The 20,260-nt window shown below is 46.0% G+C and overlaps 1 protein-coding gene across 2 annotated transcripts in view; it reads left to right on the top strand.

Moving 5' to 3' along the window:
- The window catches only part of ZNF423 (zinc finger protein 423), a 475,743-nt gene that overhangs the window by 133,194 nt on the left and 322,289 nt on the right, over positions 1 to 20,260 (top strand). For both annotated transcript variants that reach the window (XM_060254540.1, XM_060254539.1), the window contains exon 3: positions 9,197 to 9,397. In XM_060254540.1, the coding sequence (XP_060110523.1) occupies positions 9,197 to 9,397 (201 nt within the window). The remainder of the gene's footprint in view (positions 1 to 9,196; positions 9,398 to 20,260) is intronic.

Below are 20,260 nucleotides of genomic sequence, written 5' to 3'. Positions count from 1 at the left end.
TTTGTCAGATCTTAGAGTTCAGCAGAATTCTCACTGGGGGTTTGAACAATGGAGCCCAGAAGCAAGTTTTTTTTTTTTTTGCGGGGGGGGGGGTGGGGGTAAGAAGTCGCTTGATTCAGTATAATGTAGCTTAATGTATGTTAATATATGACCGGGAAAACATTTGAACATTAAAACAGCATTTGATTTGAAATAGTACATAAAATAATCCAGTAAAAATGTATAAACACATAAATACATACCGGGGGGGGGGCATGGCAAACAAAACAACAGCAGCAATGACAAGTTGTGTTGGGAAGGTATTGTTCTGGGAAGGTATGAGTGATCATTTAGTGATTCTCTTGGAGGATTGGCTACATAAGAGGGGTATGGCCTAATATGCAAAGGAGTTCCTACTACAAAAAATGCCTGGAAGAGAGTAGCAACTGTCTGTGTTTTTAACTTCCTGAAGCCCATGGGCGCCCCTAAAGATTCCAGGACTCCCATTGACGCACACTTTCTCCATTGACCATTGGTTCGTCTGCCTTTAACCAGGAATTCCAAATTGTTCTTCCTCAGTCTCTGAAGATTGCTTATGACACCTAGGAGCATGTTTCCTGTTCCTGATATGTTCTCAACGCTGTGCCAAATCCTGATAATTGCATAATTTAAGCATGTGTTCATAAACACAACTGAGAGCACTCCTAAACAGTTTTACATTAATTTGCAAGATACTTCAGTACGGTCAAGATGGCTCTTGATAAAAGGAACGGCTAGGATGCAAATAAAACTGAATCTCATCTCTCAACATTATTTATTTATTTTAATTTCTAGTCCGCCCTATCCTGCAAGCGGGCTGAGGGTGGATTCCAACAAACTTAAGTAATAACAATAAGCAATAAAAAACAGAAGTGAATTTAAACAGTTAAAAAAAATAAAGTTACTCCATTTCAGGTCATAGTGCAAACAAAGGTGGAACTGATGATATATGATATCTCATTAGGCCTGATAGATGGTGGAATACTGTGACGAGGGAGGCTGGACTTGATGTACTATGGGCGTCCACTGCCTCACTCAAAGGCGTGGCGGAACAGCTCCATTTTACAGGCCCTATGACAAGTTAGTAAATCAGGTAGGGCCCTAATCTCTAATGGGTGCATGCTCCACCTCTAGATGAGGCAAGAGAGACATCCTTCGGGCCAGAGACAACCAGCAGATGGTGATTAGCTGAATTAAAGTCCTTCGAGGCAAATATTAATGCTTCATTATTCTGTGTGATTCAGTAAACATAAAACAAAATGGCAGCTGGATGGTGACCAACAGCTACATGGAAAATCTCGACCAGTTTGCCATGTTGTTGGATGTTTGTGGCATTTCTAAAACATTTGGCATATTACTCTTGGGCAGGAAAGACTCAGTTGATTAAGTTAGTATGCTATATATGTCTTTGACTTGAATTCAAAGGCTTACCTAAATGATCCAGCATTTGATAACCCTGGTTCCAAATGAATTGAGTTGTGTTATTGGTGAAGCGTTTGGTCTTCCCAGGAAAATGCAGTCTGGCTTTACTATTGTTTAGCAGATTTAGCCAGCAAAGAGTTCTTCCTCCCCGTTCCTTGGAGCTCCACTCGGTTTGCTCTCCTGTTCCATCTGCTGTCAGAATTGTACAAATGACAGCTCAGAGAGGTTAGAATGGCTGTAGCCCTAGGAGGTCACAAGGAGGTAACAATATACAATTTTCCGTGGTTCAAGGGTAGCCTTATCCTACTGTTCTTCATTACAGTACTGCAGTGAGATCAATTTTATTAAGTTGTACGTCTTAGGAAGCCAACACCATTAGCTACGTGCTGGACCAAATAATTTTGTGTGTGTGTGTGTGTGTTTGTGTATTGCAGTTGTGGAATCCCCCCCCCCCCCTTCCGCTTGTTGTTGCATGTGTAAGAGACAGACAGAAAGGATTTTATTCAATGCATGGAATTTTAAGGACCATTTCCTACAAGATGGATGTGACTTTCACACAGGGAAAACAACATGCATTACAGGTGTACGCTGATATGTGGGCAAAATGTACCTTCATGTTTTGTGTACTGGTTTTTTGTTTTTTTGCCATTATACACCCCCTACTTGCAATTGATAATTAAGGCTATTGCTCAGCATATTGGACTTCAGCCACAGCTGACCCTGAACTCAGTAGTAATCCTGATCTGTATAGTCTTTTATTCTTGTCTCTTTAGATGCGATCCCTTTTTATCTTTCAAATTTTCCCCTAAAATATGGTTGCAGTCGTTCTGCTGCAGCCTGCCTTGGGGAATATCCTGAGCGAGTTGTTGAAGACCAATGGTTTAAATTGGGACGGCTTTTTTTGTAGCAGGAACTCCTTTGCATATTAGGCCACACACCCCTGATGTAGCCAATCCTCCAAGAGCTAACAGAGTAGTCCAGGGCCTACTGTAAGCTCTTGGAGGATTGGCTATATCAGGGGTGTGTGGCCTAATATGCAAAGGAGTTCCTGCTATAAAAAAGCCCTAGATTGGGGTCCTCAATATGGTGCCGGTAAGCACCATGGCACCCACCAAGAACTTTCCTGGTGACCAACTGCCAAGTGTTTTTTAAAAATGGGTGTGGCCAGGTGGGGCTTCTGATTGGCCACTGGAGATTTGATTGGCTGCAGAGGTTTTAAAAGATTTTCCTTTGGCAGCAGCTTCTAATATAGCACAAGGGTTTTTTACTGTGTGACTGGAGGTAAGCTGTGGCAGCTGTTTTATGGCAGCCATTTTGTGACTGCAGCTAGATCAGAATTCCGAATGTGTCAACAAGCTCAAAAAGGCTGGGAAAACCTTGGCTTAGACTCTTGTCATCTGTGGATAACAAAGGGAATTTTTGATAATGCATTGAGCTGGAAACCCAAGGTTGTTGGAAGATAAAATGGCGGAAGGGTGAGCCCTGAATGACATCCTGAACTTCTTTGAGGAACAGCATGATAAAAATCCAGTAGAAAGGTTGATGAAAAGATGTATAACAGAAGAGAAGAGAACCTTTCAATACTCAAAGGAGTCTCAGGGTGGCTTCAGTATGTGCCATGGCCTCTCACAGGGAGAGCCTTGGGTATGACAACCTCTGGACATGCACCACAATTTAGTGTGGTGTAGGGGTTTCGTGTGTCTTGAAGACTTAGGTGCAGATCCCAGTTCCACTGTGTACGCTTGCCAGGAGACCAGCCCAACCAGGGGTGGAATTCTAGCAGGAGCTCCTTTACATATTAGACCACATACCCCTGATGTAGCCAATCCTCCAAGAGCTTACAAGACTCTTTTTTGTAAGCTTTTGGAAGATACATCAGGGGTGTGTGGCCTAATATGCAAAGGAGCTCCTGCTAGAATTCCACCCCTGAGCCCAACGCTAACATCTGGCAGGAACTTATGAGGATTGGAACATGAGAACTGGTGTCACTTTGATGCACTGGTGTAACTTCAACACAAACCTGAAAATGAGATTATCATGTTGGAATGATGTTCTGGGTTTCCACCAAATCTCTATGGTTTCAGGGAATCCTAGACCGCTGTTACAATGCGATAATGTCACTTTTGTCTTCACCATGTTGCAGTGATGCTGATTTCCCCCTCTCCATTCCGCACCCCCCCCCAATGCCCTGCTGAGCAGTGGCAAGGGGCAGAAGCTGTTAGGTAGGAGGTCTTCCGCAAGAGTGGGAGACCTGGCAATGCCACTGACTAAAAAATGAAAATAAACAAATTATAATATAGTGGGTTCGATGAATGGAGAAACGTGGTTACAGTGATCAAAGCTTTTTATTACGATACAGCATGGCAACGTGTAGAACTGAAACTGAACAACGGGGCCAACTAGGGTTGCCAATCCCCAGGTGGGGGCAGGGGATCCCCCGGTTTGGAAGCCCTCCCCCTGCTTCAGGGTCGTCAGAAAGCGGGGGGAGGGGAGGGAAATGTCTGCTGGGAACTCTGTTATTCCCTATGGAGATTTATTCCCATAGAAAATCATGGAGAATTGATCCGCGGGTATCTGGGGCTCTGGAGGAGCTGTTTTTTTGGGTAGAGGCACCAAATGTTCAGTATAGCATCTAGTGTCACTCCCCAAAATACTCCCCAAGTTTCAAAAAGATTGGACCAGGGGGACCAATTCTATGAGCCCCAAAAGAAGGTGCCCCTATCCTTCATTATTTCCTATGGAGGGAAGGAATTGAAAAGGTGTGCCGTCCCTTTAAATGTGAGGGCCAGAACTCCCTTGGAGTTCAATTATGCTTGTCACAGCCTTGATCTCGGCTCCACCCCTAATGTCACCTGGCTCCACCTCCAAAGTCCCCAGATATTTCTTGAATTGGACTTGGCAACCCTAGGGCCAACTATATACTGTCTTAAGTTCCTGTGCTAGGACGCCATTGGGTCATTGGGGGCCTGTGATTGGACCAGGGAAGCAGGGATTTGGATCCTGCTGTCCATTGTTCCTAAGTCCCCAAGCTCAGTCCCAATGAGCCTGGCAGGACCTTCCAGCTACGAAACATGAAATCCACAACATACACTATTCCACACTACATACACTATTACACACTATGAAATCCACACTACATGCATTAAACTATCTCCAAATTGCTGAATAATTTTCATGGCAGAAATTGCTAACGAGAAATAGTTCCTTTGAATAAACTTGCCCAAGTTGGTGTCTGTTGTCAATGGTTTGTTTCCAGAAATGGTTGACCGTAAGTTTTCCATTAGCAGACAGTAAAGGGTTCAGATGGCAGTTCTTTAAATTAAATTTATATTCTTGGACTCTTTTTATAGGTTTCAGCCTTATAAAACTGGCGGGTTGGCATCGTGATTTATTAACTATCAACTCTACGGGACATGCGAGCTTTAAAGAGATTGAATCCGGCATTTATGTTCGTGATTTGCGTCTGGAATGCAAAAATGGTCTAAAGGCTCACCCAGTAAATACAACAAAATGGAAAACGGGGATGAGGATGTGGTTATTGGAAGAAAGTTGGAACGGTCTTCGGGAGGCCAGTTATTAAATAGATAGCAGTTCAAAGCCGTATAGGGCTTGTTCCTTGCGTTGTTCTCATATAGTCTGTTTTTTTTACTGACATGAAGGGGGGGGGGGTGAGGCCATACAAGCACAAAAACGTGGAAAGTGGGCACTTCCTTCGAATAAGCATCAATTTAATTGTTAGAAAGTTATGTGAAAAGTAGATTCCCACCCCCCAGCCCACTCCTTTTCTTTTCCAAATGCTTGGGTCACTGACAGGCTTTTAGCGGCTGGAGATTATAATAGGAGGTTTCTGTAGCTAATGGGCTGGTATTACTGTGACAGTTGTTGACTTTGGAAATGTGGTGTTGATTTAAACATTGAGAGATCCTATGATACTCTAAAAGCTTATGCATTGATTTTTAATATTTCCCTCTCTATCCAAAGGGTACGGCATGCTGCGAATTCTCTCCAGAACAGTATGGTTTTTTCCCTCCCATTAGTGGATTTATGCTAGCTTGCACAGCACAGTGCATTTGGTGAAATCTGGTTTTCAGTGGTTGGTGTTAATTGAAATCTGCCAGTGACTCATTGCAAGGTTCATATCTTGTGAAGTAAACCACGTATCTTCATTTTGTTCTTACTTGCCTGTGTTGGTCTACACTAATCATCTTTCTAGTCTCAGACAAGGTAACAATTTTATTGATTGAATCTGGACCAGGGGTGGAATTCTAGCAGGAGCCCCTTTGCATATTAGGCCACACCCACGTGATGTAGCCAGTTCTCCAAGAGTTTACAAAAAAGAGCCTTGTAAGCTCTTGGAGGATTGGCTTCATCAGGGAGATGTGGCCTAATATGCAAAGGAGTTCCTGCTAGAATTCCACCCCTGATCAGGATCATGCATGTCCTCTAGTCCTAAGAATATGAATGGCTGCCATGTTTTATTTTATTTATTTGATTTGATTTATATCCCGCCCTCCCCACCGAAGGCAGGCTCAGGGTAGCTCACAGGTTGGGTCAAAGAATGACCAAACAAGATAAAAACATAGGAACATAAAACAATTCTAAAACATAAATTATAAAACAACATATCAGTAGGTGCTAGTTCATTAATTCATGAAACAGTTAATTTCGATGGTATCAGTATAACTGAATGATCAGAATTAGGTGTTCCAAAGGGACCCCAGATCGCCATAGTGCGGTAGGAAGTCCAGAGTGGTTTTAAATTTTTGGTTTATGGGCCTAATCCGTTGCTGTAGAAGTTGCCATTATGGGAAAGCAAGGTGAAAGAGTGCCGTTTTACATGCCCTGCAGAACTGTTGTACAAACAAGGACAATGTTCATTTTTATTGTGTGTAGAATCTTGATGAGCTTGATTTGAAACCCGGAGAAATCCATTGGTCCATTCCCAGTTGATGTGGGTTTCTCTTATTCATACAGCATGGTGATGGGGCATACTGGAATGATCTGTGTGTGTGGTTGGTGGGCTTCTGACACAGGAGACTAACAGCTGAAAAGGCTTGTAGCAACGCCTGTGGGCACCTTTGGAATTCTGACACAGAATGGTGGGCACAGTCACAAAATGGCTGCCATAGGAAGCAGAGCCAGCTATACAATGGCTGCAACAGGCCACAAAATGGCTGCCATAGGAGGCAGAGCCAGCTATACAATGGCTGCAACAGGCCACAAAATGGCTGCCATAGGAGACAGAGCCAGCTATACAATGGCTGCAACAGGCCACAAAATGGCTGCCATAGGAGGCAGAGCCAGCTATACGATGGCTGCAACAGGCCACAAAATGGCTGCCATAGGAGGCAGAGCCAGCTATACAATGGCTGCAACAGGCCACAAAATGGCTGCCATAGGAGGCAGAGTCAGCTATACAATGGCTACCATAGGTCACAAAATGGCTGCCATCGGAGGCAGAGCCAGCTATACAATGGCTGCCACAGTTTGCCTTCAGTCACACAATGAAAATCCTTGTGCTTTGGTGGCAGCTGCTGCTAAAGCACCCAATCAAAACTGCAGTAGCCTATCAGAAGCCTTACTGGGCAAAAGCCTCACCTGACCCTGCCCACTTTCTAAAAACAGTTGGTGGGTGCCAGGAAAGATATCACCCTGCACCTTGGTGCCCACAGATACCATACTGGTGAGTGGCGACCCCTGACCTATGATTTGCAAGGTCTTTGTTTGCCTGTATCTGGACCAATCTTGTCACAGCCAGCACTGAGAAAAAAAGATCTTAGTGTGAATATGGATGGTACTAATAAATTGCAAAGGAGGTTTCAGAAAAGCAGGTGGTTTTTACCCCCACATGTGCGTATATGGGGCTTTTTTTGGAGCAGGAACTCCTTTGCATATTAGGCCACACACCCCTGATGTAGCCAATCCTCCTGGAGCTTACAGGGCTCTTAGGAGGATTGGCTACATCAGGGGTGTGTGGCCTAATATACAAAGGAGTTCCTGCTTCAAAAACCCTACTGCTTATAGTGGGAGTCCTTCCATGACTAAAACTGTTAATTGTAATTGTGTAGGTAATGTCTGTCCATGCAGCTAAATTCAGTGTTCCTACCTCTACATTTGGTCACAAACTCAATGGCCTGGAGTAGTTGTAAGTCGGAGTTTCACTGGGAAAAGGGTTGTAACTGGGGCTGCGGGATGCTAATGAGGCTGGAAATGACTGCTGTATGGGGTTTTTTGGTCATGATTGTAATTCTCTGTGAACCAACCCGAGATATTATTCAACCTGTTAAGCTCATTAAGATTGGTATGATTCTTGCAGCCTTTTAAATGTCCTTTCAATTCTGCAAAAGTCTCTTTTCCTCTTTTCCTAGGAGACTTAACATTTGCATGAAAACTATTTTCTTGGTAGAGAGGAAAAAAAAAAAGATTAAGAATTGAAACATGGTATGTTAGTTTTATTAGCAGGCCTTAATTAAATACTGTCAGTTTTCTGAATACTGTACATGATCTGAGATGCTGAATGGTATTGTCTGTAAATAATGAAATAAGAGGCTTCTGCGTTGGGCCGTTTAACTGAGCTTTGCATTCAAAGGCGATTAGAGGCTCTGTTCAGGAGGGGACTAAACCAAGAAGGGGCCATGTCTCGGTGATACAACATCTGCTCTGTATGAAGAAGGTCTCAGGTTCAATCCTTGGCATCTCTGGTTAAAAGGGAAAGACCTCTACCTAAGACTCTTCACAGCTGCTAGCAGTCAGAGTAGACAATACTGACCTTGTTGGGTCAAAGGTCTGACTCAGTAGAAGGCAGCCTCATTTAGGGAGGGGCTGTGGCTCAGTGGTAGAAGGTGTGCTTTGCATGCGGAAAATTACAGATTCGTTCCCCAGCAACTCCAGTTAAAAGTATCAGGTAGTATCTGATGGGTAGGACACTAGAAAGCTGCTTACAGTCAGCGGAAGAGCTACATTCGAGTCCATTAGCCCTTGAAAGATTTAGGGGTATGAACTTTTGATAGACAAAGGGAACTTTGGCTCTCGAAAGCTCATACCGCTAAAGTCTTGTTATCCCTGAAAGCTCATACCCGTAAAATCTTGCTGGTCTTTGGAGTGCTAGTGGACTCAAGTTGTTGTTGTTCAGTAGCACAGTCGAGTCCGACTCTTTGTGACCCCATGGACCAAGTCACACCAGGCCCTCCTATCTTCCACCATCCTCCGAAGTCTGCTCAAATCTGTGTTAGTTACATCAGTAATGCTGTCCAGCCATCTCATCTTTTGCCGTCCGCTTCTTCTTTTGCCTTCTTCTTTTGTCTTTCCCAGCATCAGGGTCTTCTCCAGTGAGTGCTCCCTTCTCATTTGTTGGCCAAAGTATTTGAGCTTCAGCTTCAGCATCTGACCTTCCAGGGAACAATCAGGGTTGATTTCCCTTTGGACTGACTGATTTGATCTTCTTGCAGTCCAAGGGACTCTCAAGAGTCTTCTCCAGCACCACAGCTCAAAAGTGGACTCAAATCTAGCTGCAAATCAGAGTAGACAATGCTGACCTTGGTGGGTCAAAGATCTGGCTTAGTTGAAGGCAGCTTCATGAAAAGGGGGATACGAATTTTGAGACACACGAGAAATTTTCAAGGCACGTCGAAACAAACAAGCCTCTCTGTCATTTTGTTAGGGGGGGTCACAGTGAAAGAGCCCTCATGTATGCAGGTTGTTTCCTGTAAAAACTTTGCATGGTCCAAACTTACTCCGAGTTTCTCCTTGCTTGTAGGAGGCCTGGGAGGAGAGCTGGAGAATGAGACAAGGGAGATCCGGGCTTTGGAAGAGAGGAACAGCGTTACCAGCCAGGAAGAGAGAAATGAGGAAGATGAAGACATGGAGGACGAGTCAATTTACACCTGTGATAACTGTCAGCAGGACTTCGATTCGCTGGCAGACCTGACCGATCACAGGGCACACAATTGTCCTGGAGGTAATGTTAAACTAGCTTTACAGTTCTGACAGGTGGTTAGCTGGGTAATTGGACATAGCAACAGCTTGGGGCCTCAAGTGAGATTAAAGAATTAATAATGTAATTTTACAGTTAATGTAATTTTATTGTGGTGCCTTGGGTAGTCTTTGTTCACTTCTTCTTTTTTTTAAATAAAATTAAAATAAAAAGCAACTTTTGGTTTTTTACCCCCACTTACAATTCTGACAGTTATTATATTAGATTTTTTTTTTTAAAAGAGCCTTAGTGTTGTTTTTATCTTTTTATAAGCAATAAACTTCTAGGCAGTTTCTCCGTTCAGCTCTCTCCCTCCCCAGCCTCTTCCCACAATTCCACAGTTGTTCGCTAAAATTACTTATAAGCATTTGAAGTGCTGCGAATTGATGTAAGGTGTTTTTGAGCCCCTGGGGTGAATGCAGTTATTTCTAAGGCAGGCGGAGTTGGAAATAGATGTGTATTTGTTTTCCAGATGCCTGAAAACTTTGGTGCCATCTTGTAGGAAATTAAAATAATGTTAACGGAAGTTGTAGGAAGGGTATTGGGATCTCCGTTAGGAAGGTCCAACGTGAGGCGCCCACATTCCCTGTTCTGTTTTTTTGGGTTCAGGGCAGAATGTCATCCTGGCAACTGAGAAGAGAAGATCTCTCTGCCCAACATGTTGATTGGTACAAATCCTGTTCCCAGAATATAAAATTTTTAGAAACATATGCAGCATGTGACTAGGTGTAACCGGGGCTTTTTTTGTAGCAGGAACTCCTTTGCATATTAGGCCACACCCCCTGATGTAGCCAGTCTTCCAAGAGTTTACAAGGCTCTTTTTTCTAAGCTCTTGGAGGATTGGCTGCATCAGGGGTGTGTGGCCTAATATGCAAAGGAGCTCCTGCTAGAATTCTACTCCTGGGCCATACAACCCTGATGTAGCCAATCCTCCAAGAGCTTACAGTAGGCCCTGTAAGCTCTTGGAGGATTGGCTACATCAGGTGTGTGTGGCCTAATATGCAAAGGAGTTCCTGCTACCAAAAAAGCCCTGGTGTAACTCAATCCCACATCTTCTGTCTGTCTGTTTGCAATGATTGATGAAGTACCTGAACAAAGTTTGAGTCCAATGCTACCTTTAAAACCAACAAAGTTTTATTTGTGGTATAAGCTTTTGTGTGCATGAACACTTCTTCAGATACAGATTATCTGTTCAGCAGCCTGAAAAAAACACTGTATATGGAATGGTGGTAGTCTAGGCTGGAGGACTAATGTTAGCCTTTACGGGGTTCGGGAAAAAACCCACCCACATTATTTTTCCAGTTCAGATATTCTGAACCTGAAAAATATTAGTATTTCTTGATATTCCCGAATCCCAATACTGGTATTGTATTTGTATTTGGTAAACATTCAGAATTGCTGAAATTTTTTTTGTTCTGTTATGCTTTATAGGGACCATTATAGTTAGTGGTCCCCATAGGGTATAATGGAGAATCAAACTGGGGGTATTTGTGCCTCTGTGGGTGCCTTTCCTCAAAAAAAAAAATCAAAACACTGCTGGAGCCTTTCCTCAAAAAACTCCCCCTCAAAAAAAGTTTTAAAAAGATTGGACCAGGGGGTTCAATTTTCTGGGCCCCAGAAAAAAGTGGCCCCATCCTTCATTGTTTCCATTGGAGGGGAAAAAGGCATTTAAAGGGAACACGATCCCTTTAAATGCCTTTTAAAACTCTGAATGCATTTAAAGGGCTCACAGTCCCTTTAAATGCCTTCCTCAAGCTGTGGCTTCACCCAGAAGTTGCTTAAAGGGACTGCAATCCTTTCAAACACCCTTTAATGCCAAGTATCTGTCAGCCCCCAAAAATCCCAAATACTTCTGGGCTTTTTTGGGCTTTGCTATATCAAATAGCTGGACAACGGTAAGGAATTTTTCAGTATGTGGCTTGGCTCGCTTGCTTTGACCTTCTGAAGTTACCTCTATATATCTCATTATTTCCTGGTCTTAATCCTGAGCAGGTCTCCTCAGCATTCCACTCAAGTCTGTTCACTGAGGCCTATTTCCAAGGAAATGTTCTTTGGGTTGCACTGCTAGTCCCAAACCAAGTGTCACATTGAGTGTTCCATAAAAGAATATCCCAGGGGCACTGCGCCTTTAAATACCAGGCCCCTGGAGGCTTAATTTGTAGTGGGACTGCCGTTCAAAGTGAATGTTTAAGCCCCTCGCCCATGCACCATTTTTGCGACTTGAAGTGGCCTTGCACAGCTAGTATTTTGGGGAAACATGCAGGTACTTACATGGGTAAATAGGCCAGTAAGGTAAAATGGCTACTTCAGGGGGCAGTTTGAGATCAGAAAGACAACACAAGAGGAAGGTGACCCCCCCCCCCCATCATAGGCTGAATTCAGACGTTCAGTTTGGGCTGACACAGGCACCCCCAAATCTGGATTAAAATGGCGCATTCAGATGCGCACATTTGGGTCCTACCTTGCTCCCACCCTTACCTCGTCCTCTGATGCCTCTATGTCGCTTCCAAAAGTAGCTGGTGGCAAATCTCTGAAGTTCTTCCCTGTTGCCTTTCTCAGCTGTCTGAACGGCCCAGGAGCACCAGGGAAGCGCCTCCCAAGTGCACAAGCAGTGTGATCGCTCCTCCAGGGCACACACAGCCTGACCCTCTTCTGGCAGTGGGGTGAGCTCTGCCTGAGCATCCTGGGGTGCCTCAAACTTTGTCGCCTTTTTCCTGAGCCAGGAAGCTGCCACCACAAGCTGCCCGTCTGTACCCAGTCCTACTGTTCAAAAGGAAGAAAGGATCAATGAAACTCCCAGCTTAATGTCTGCTTTGACTTTCATAGCATGTGTTGCGTTGTCTTTACCCTACAACTAAGATTAGCAAACTCCAGGTGAGCCCTGGAAGTTCATGGAATTACAGGTGATCTTCAGACTACCGAGATCAGTTCCCCTGGAGGAAATGGCCACTTTGAAGGGTGGACCCCATGACATCACATCCCTGCTGAGTTCTCCATTGGGAACAGTAGGGTATGAATATCTAAATAAACTAAAAATCAGATATAGGACTCTACGCGCAAGCCCCTTCCTCTTCAAAAAGGTGAGACAGGAGATTGGGTGTCTAGACTCCTATGGCTGACACAGATTATGCATGGGATAGAGAAGGTAGAGAAATAACTACTTTTCTCCCTTTCTCACAGTACGAGAAGTTGTGGACATTCAATGAAATTGCTGAGCAGTCGGGTTAGAACCGATAAAAGGAAGTATAGACAGCTTCAAGAGGGGATTGGATAAACATGTGGAGCAGAGGTTCATCAGTGGCTAACAGCTGCAGCGTATTGTTGGAATTCTCTGTTTAGGGCAGTGATGCTGTGTATTCTTGGTGCTTGGGAGAGGGGGGGCAATCAGTGGGAGGGCTTCTAGTGTCCTGGCCCCACTGATGGACCTCCTGATGGCACCTGGGTTTTTTTGGCCACTGTGTGACGCAGAGTGTTGGACTGGATGGGCCATTGGCCTGATCCAACATGGCTTCTCTTATGTTCTTATGGTCATATTTGTGATGCTCTTGTTTTGCCCAGTATCAGCTATGTGTGGTGAATAGGGAATGTGCCTCTATGCTTTCCCAGTGTATCATCAGTCTTTTCAGTCTATTCAGCCTGAATTGCACTTGAGCTTTCATATCAGAAAGGGGGAAAGCATTGAAGACTGTATTGAAGTGTGTAATGGGATGGAAAAACAGTGTCTCTAAGTTGCTAATCTACAAATTTTTGTGACATTTTCCTCTTCTTTGAAAGGCCTTGTATGACACGCTCGAGTTTACAATGCATAGCATTTGGCAAGTGAGCTTTCCTTTTTCTCTGCTTAAGGCAGGCAGCTAAGTGTCCTGTGCAGGTCCAAATCAATATAGGTATTTATTTGTGTTGATAATGTTGCAATTGCAGATAATATAATATAACTAATGACTTCCTCAGGGATGCCGAAGTTTAGAAGACCCTGCAGCTTGGGAGCTCTGGAAGATCGTAGGCCGTAACTCTGAAGAATAGGATAAACCACCTACTTCCTTGGAATCCCTTAGAAATTCATTATGGCACACTAAAGTTTTATAATGCATGTCAAATCGGCTGCCTTGACACTGCTTGAAGTTAACCTCCACTTTAGCCTCCCCTCTTCGTCTGGTGGAGACTTTCCTTCTTTCAGAACGAAAGCAAGACCTTTCTTTTTTGTCTTAAATTTATTCTGTTCAGATTTTGATATCCATAACCATCAGGTTTCCTAGATGCTTAGTTGATGCATTGTGGCAGCAGGGGTGGAATTCTAGCAGGAGCGCCTTTACATATTAGGCCACACATCCCTGATGTAGCCAATCCTCCAAGAGCTTACAAAAAAAGAGTCTTGTAAGCTCTTGGAGGATTGGCTACACCAAGGGTGCGTGGCCTAATAGGCAAAGCAGCTCCTGCTAGAATTCCACTCCTGTGTGGCAGTATCGTGCTATGGTACGTGGAATTTGAATGCATTTACAAACGTTGTACAAGTCAGCCAACACATTCTACTAGTCCACGTGCTCTTATGTGTTAGACATTTGTGGCAAATTGATGGCCTGAATAAGGTGAGAACATAAGGTAAGCTTCTCCCCCTAACTTAATATTTCAGATTTCTGTAATGCTTGTATTGTGTCAATAGATGTCGCTGTAACGAGGCACACAATGATAAATATAAGTTGTAGCCTGTGGTGAAGACAATTTAGATTCCAGAACTATTATACCTTCCATAATTATTTGTGGTAGGGGGGAGTGAAAATCCAGCTTTTGTGGGTAGACAAAGCTGGGTGGAAAGGCAACCTAAAAATGTTCTAAAGAAATATAAGCATATTTTACACAAACCAGTAGTAAAGAAGCCAGGAAAAGCTTTCCAAATTTAACAGTGTTATCAATTCTTGCCTACCTGTATTTATAAAACTGACAAATGCTTCTGAGTAATGCAAGCCCATGTAGACATTTGTGCAAACCAACCTTAAGTGGAGGCTAGAGTCCAATAGCACCTTTAAGACCAACAAAGTTTTATCAGGATGTGAGGTTTTGTGTGCATGCCCACTTTGTTAAATGGGATTTTAAAACATTTAAAATACCGTATTTTTCGGACCATAAGACGCACTTTCCCCCCCCCCCCAAAAGTGGGGGGAAAAGTGTGTGCGTCTTATGGTCCGAAGGTACGTACCTTCCGGGGGGGGCCATCTGCTGCCTCTTCCTCCGATCCAGTGCTTCCCCCGCGCCTGCCTGCCTGGCTCCATCTTCTTCAGGCAAGCGCTGGGATCGCTCCACATGGCCCCACCGCAAACCCAGCGCTTCGCGAGCGCCGGCTGCGGAGGGGGCAGCATGCTTCCTCCTTGCCTGTGTGCCTAGCTTCAGCTGTGATGTTTAAAGCAAGCGCTGGGATCGCTCCCTCCCCCCTCCAATCCCAGCGCTTGCTTTAAACATCACAGCTGAAGCCAGGCAAACAGGCAAGGAGGAAGCACGCTGCCCTCTCCACAGCCGGCGCTCGCAAAGCGCTGGGTTTGCGGAGGGGGCGGGTGCTTCCTCCTTGCCTGTGTGCCTGGCTTCAGCTGTGATGTTTAAAGCAAGCGCTGCGATCGGAGGGGGGAGGGAGCGATCCCAGCGCTTGCTTTAAACATCACAGCTGAAGCCAGGCACACGGGCAAGGAGGAAGCATGCTGCCCCCTCCGCAGCCGGCGCTTGCGAAGCGCTGGGTTTGCGGTGGGGCCATGTGGAGCGATCCCAGCGCTTGCCTGAAGAAGATGGAGCCAGGCAGGCAGGCGCGGGAGAAACGCCGGATCGGCGGCAGAGGCAGCGGATCGCCCCCCAGGAGGAAGATGCGTCCTATCCTCCGGAGCGCCTTATGGTGTGAAAAATACGGTATTGTATGCTAATTTGCTGTTCAACCTCTGCCTTGTATATATTGACGGGGAAATCTGATTCCATCCTGTTTGCCAAAGTGTGCATGCACACAAAAGCTCACGTCCTGAATAAAACTTTGTTGGTCTTAAAGGTGCTATTGGACTCTAACTTTCCCACATTGCTTCAGACCAGCATGGCTACCCACATGGATCTACCTAACTGAAGGCTGCTGGTGTTGAAATCTCATCTGTACAACTGCAACGGAAATTAACAAAATGTAGGCTATAGGTAGGGTTGCCAAGTCCCCCGCAGGAAGTGATGCCATCGTGCCAGTGACGCCGCATGCCGGCCACTCTAGGCGTTTCTGGGAAAACACTATTGTACCATAGAGATTTCGCTCCCAAATTGCTAGAGTGTCCAGGAAATCATAGAGTTTTCCCAGAAACGCCTAGAGTGGCTGGCAAGAGGTGTCAGTGGTGCAATGATGTCACTTCCAGATGATATCACTGCGCTGGTGGCGTCAGGGGAGGTTCCCCCGCTGGCCTGGTTGGGGCTGTCGGGTTGGGAACCTCCAGGATGGGGGAAACCCTGTCCAGCCTGAGGACTTGGCAGCCCTAGCTATAGACTTAGGTTATATGTCTTACAGAAAGCAGTAGTAAACGAGATTTTAGCACAAATAACTGGATTCCTTAATCCAGGGCTGTGCCATCCAAATCTGTTCTCCAAATTCCTATTTTGCACTTACATTATAATCTCTCCGTCTAACTAGCGTGCTGTCTGTAAATGTGTTTGAAACGGTTCATAAACCACTTAGGAAGATTATTTTGACATTTGGCTATCCTTTTACACAAAATCATTAGTATTGTGCTCTGTGTTAATTGTTCTGGAAGAAGTACTGCCCCCGGTTCCATTCTTGCAATCCTCAGTTGGGTATAAGTCCCCAGTCAGAATCCCCACAGAAAGACAGAGAGTATGAAGTATCCATAGTTTGATTAAAGACATATTCAGGGTGACTACTGTATATTAGGCAGTCTTGTTCATTCGAATCATTCCTTTTCCTTCATGGGTGATTTAAACAGCAATCCTAAACACGTACTCTAAAGTAAGTCCTGCCTTATTCATTGGAGTTTCCTCCCAGGAAAGCATTTTTAGGATCGCAACCATAATCTGCAGTCTGAAGCAAAGTTGTGCTTTTCTATGCTCATTGATTTCAATGTGTATGTATATATAAATCATAATATATATTCATATAATTTATACAGGATTCAGTAAATATGACTGGGGGATGGAGAGCCAGTTTGGTGTAGTGGTTAAGTGTGCGGACTCTTATCTGGGAGAACCGGGTTTGATTCCCCACTCCTCCACTTGCACCTGCTGGAATAGCCTTGGGTCAGCCATAGCTCTGGCAGAGGTTGTCCTTGAAAGGGCAGCTGCTGTGAGAGCCCTCTCCAGCCCCACCCACCTCACAGGGTGTCTGTTGTGGGGGAGGAAGGTAAAGGAGATTGTGAGCCGCTCTGAGACTCTTTGGAGTGGAGGGCAGGATATAAATCCAATATCTTCTTCAATATCTTCATGGCTTAGGTGTGGGGTGGCCAAACTGTGGCTCAGGAGCCACATGTGACTCCTTCACGCATATAATGTGGCTCTCGAAGCCCCCACTGCCCCATTGGCCATCTTGGAGAAGGCATTTGTCTCTTTAAATCAATTCTTCAAGCCAAGCCAATCGGTGGCTTGGAGAATGCATTTAAAGTAAAAGTTGCTTTCTTTCCACCTCTCCTTCCTTCCCCTCCCCATCTTCCTTCCTTTCTAGTTTTGCAACTCTCAAATGTCTGGTGTTTATTCTGTGCGGCCCTTGCGCTAAGCAAGTTAGGCCACCCCGGCTTAGATCTTGTAAAACCCATGTTTATCACATCATACCCATATCGAATGCCTCATTCTGCTAGCAGGTTGTCTTTGCCCATGATGCACATTCAAAAATACTGCTAGATAGGGATGTGCAAAAAAAAAAAAAAAAAAAATTCGGTAGTACACAGATTTGGAAGTATACAGGGGAAAAAAAATATGAAATCCCGCATATTTCTGAATTCCATAGTCGGAATAGCCGCATATACGGTAGATGCGTGGCTATTTCCGAATATACGGCCCCATTATACCCTATGGGCCATTGAAATCAATGGCAAATAGGGTATATTTGAAGCCACCTGGAGGGGAGGGGGTTTGAGGGAGAGCCCCCAAATTTGCAGGAGACCTGCAGGGGACTTTCCCCTACAACCCCCCCAAGTCCCAAAAAGATTGGGCCATGGGGTCCCATTCCAGGGGCACCCAAAGAGGGTGCCCCTATTCCACCATTATACCCTATGGGCCATTGAAATCAATGGCAACATAGGGCATAATTAGAGGCTTCTGGGGGGCAGGGGGTTTGAGGGAGAGCCCCAAAAACTGCAGGGAACCCGCAGGGGACTCTCCCCTACAAAACCCCCAAATCCCAAAAAGATTGGGCCAGGGGGTCCCTGTCTTTGGGCTCCCCAAAAGGCCCATTGCCAACAATGATGGGGAAAGCCCAATTAGCCACTTCCTCCACTATAATTGCTGTGGGGAAAGTGGCTCTGGCCAGAGGGGAGTTTGAGGGAGAGGCCCCAAAACTGCAGGGCAACTTCAGGGGACTCCCCAGCATGAAACCCTCCTGGCCCAAAAAGACTGCACCCATCTGTGGGCACCCCAAAAGGAACACTGCTCCCAATGGTGAGAAAAAAAACAATTAGAGCCACTTCCTCACTGTAATTGTCGTGGGAAAAGTGGCTCTGGGGAGCAGGAGGTTTTGAGGAGAGCCCCCCAAACTGCTGTGCAGCTTCAGGGCACTGTCCCACACCAAACCCACAAGGCAAAAAAAAAAAAATTGGACTGGGGGTCCAATTCCTGGGGTACCCAAAGCCAAACCTAACTTCACACCAGAGAATCTCTATAGGACCCAAATTCACTACATCCCTCTATCTACTCTATGAACCCTGCAGGCCTGGAACCAATATAAACCCAGTTGCCAACGTCACTGCCACACAAAACACAATCTGCTCAAGGTCTGCTCTGCAGACCTGGCTGCAGCAAACCCAGATGCCAGCTCTCCAGCCCTGCCCCAAACAACACAGGGAGAGCTGGCCAAGCACAACAAGCATGCTGGCTCTGGGTCTCTCACCCAGGTGCCAGCTTCCCTGCCACAGAACACACAATCTACAGATGCCAGCTCTCCAGCCCTGCCCCAAACAACACAACTCTCAAACAAGAGAAGTGGTGGACCACCACACCTAGCTCCACATCATTCTGTATCTGACACAAAACAAGAAGCATTTTGACTTACCTTGAGTGATGGATGGTTGGCTGATCCAGGCTCTTTTGCGTTACTCAGGGTGCACCACAAGGAGGCGAGCCAGAATTGCACCCCAAATGAGGAAGATCACTGGGAGGACCTCAGATTGTGTGAGAGGAAGGCAACCATTCCTTCTCTCTCAGCTCAGCAACACACCAGCATCACTGTCCCATTAGAGGGACCTCAGTATTGGTATGGCTGCTGGCTGCCTGTCATCATCACTGGCACCTCCTTCTTTCTTCCTCCTTCCCCTGAAAAAAAACCTGGGTTATCCGGGCTGGGCCTGTGGGTGCTATTGGTTACAGTTGGGGGCTGCAGTGGCCCTTTCAGTATTATTAGGCATGTGTGGATGGGGGACTGGGGAAATTTGGATCACTTTGCAGTTTTTAAACCAGCATTCACTTTTGGTTTGGGGAGGGATGAGGGGCGGGGGGGGGGGGTGCACTGCCAATCAATTTGTGAGTGAGTTTTTGGACTGTCTTTGGACTCTAGTCTATTTTTAGTGGAGGAGCGTTTTACAACCACCTTCCAAGCACGGGCCAAGAGAGGATGCAGGCACAAGTGGGTGGTCAGTTCATTCACTCTCAAAGTCTACATTCGGGGAGCCGAATAGAGGCAAGTTGACCTTCAGGAAGACCAACTGCCCAACTGTCCAGGGTTGCAGGCGATTGCGATGTGGGCAGACAATGTCGCCCATATGCGAAAAGACGCGCTCGCTCTGCACGCTCGTCGGTGGGCATGAGAGGAACGCCTTGGCCACGGAGGAGAGGGCCAGCCAGACCTCCTCCTTCGTAACCCAGTAGTCCAAAGGAGACGCTTCCTGCGGCTCGATGGGCTCCAAAAGATAGTCCCTCACCATTGCAGCACCCGTCTTCACTCTCGGTGCCCTACCACTCCTAGAGGGGCCAACGACCCGCCCGATGAGTATCATCTCAGGACTCTTCGTGGCATGAGTCTGGTGGGCAACACTGCCTAGCTGGGGAGGTTGGGGATGAACAACAGCAGCGGAAGTGGCAGATGAGCTGCTTCCACCCCTCTCCTCCTCAACTACCGGCACTGGGCCCCCCCTGACTCTGGAACGCTCGACCTTCTGGGAGAGCTAGTCTCGCCAATGATCGAGCTCGTTGGCCCGCTTGGCGACTGTGCCCTTAAGGCGCGGGTCTAACATGGTCGCCATCATGTAGACCTTATCCTGGGTGAAAGTCTGAAAGTGGGCCTCAAGCCCTTCCTGCAGCCTAACAACCAGGGCGTGCACCGCTGGAAGAACAACTGCATGGCCTTGAGCTGGCACTAGAAACGAGGCCAGGTCCTCACGGGCCATCTGGACCATGGGGACGACCAGTACGATGCTTGCCGTGTCAGACGAGAACATTTCTGTGTAGGTCTTGAAGGGCCCAAGGACCTCCACAGTCTGAGAAATGACCACCCAATCCTCTTGGGTGAGACGATTCTCATCCCGAAAGACCCTCGTCTCAGAGACAAAGGCATCCAGGGCTGCTCTCTGCTCCACCATGCACTTCAGCATGGCACAGGTGGAGTTCCAGCGTGTGCTGACGTCACTGATCAGGCGGTGCCCTGGCATGCCTGTCAGTGTTTCTTTCTCACGCAGCCGATAC

Source organism: Heteronotia binoei, chromosome 14 (assembly GCF_032191835.1).
Source record: "Heteronotia binoei isolate CCM8104 ecotype False Entrance Well chromosome 14, APGP_CSIRO_Hbin_v1, whole genome shotgun sequence".
Lineage (NCBI taxonomy): Eukaryota > Metazoa > Chordata > Lepidosauria > Squamata > Gekkonidae > Heteronotia > Heteronotia binoei.
Note: the sequence above shows the minus strand (reverse complement) of the source record. Positions and strands in the feature narration are given on the sequence as shown.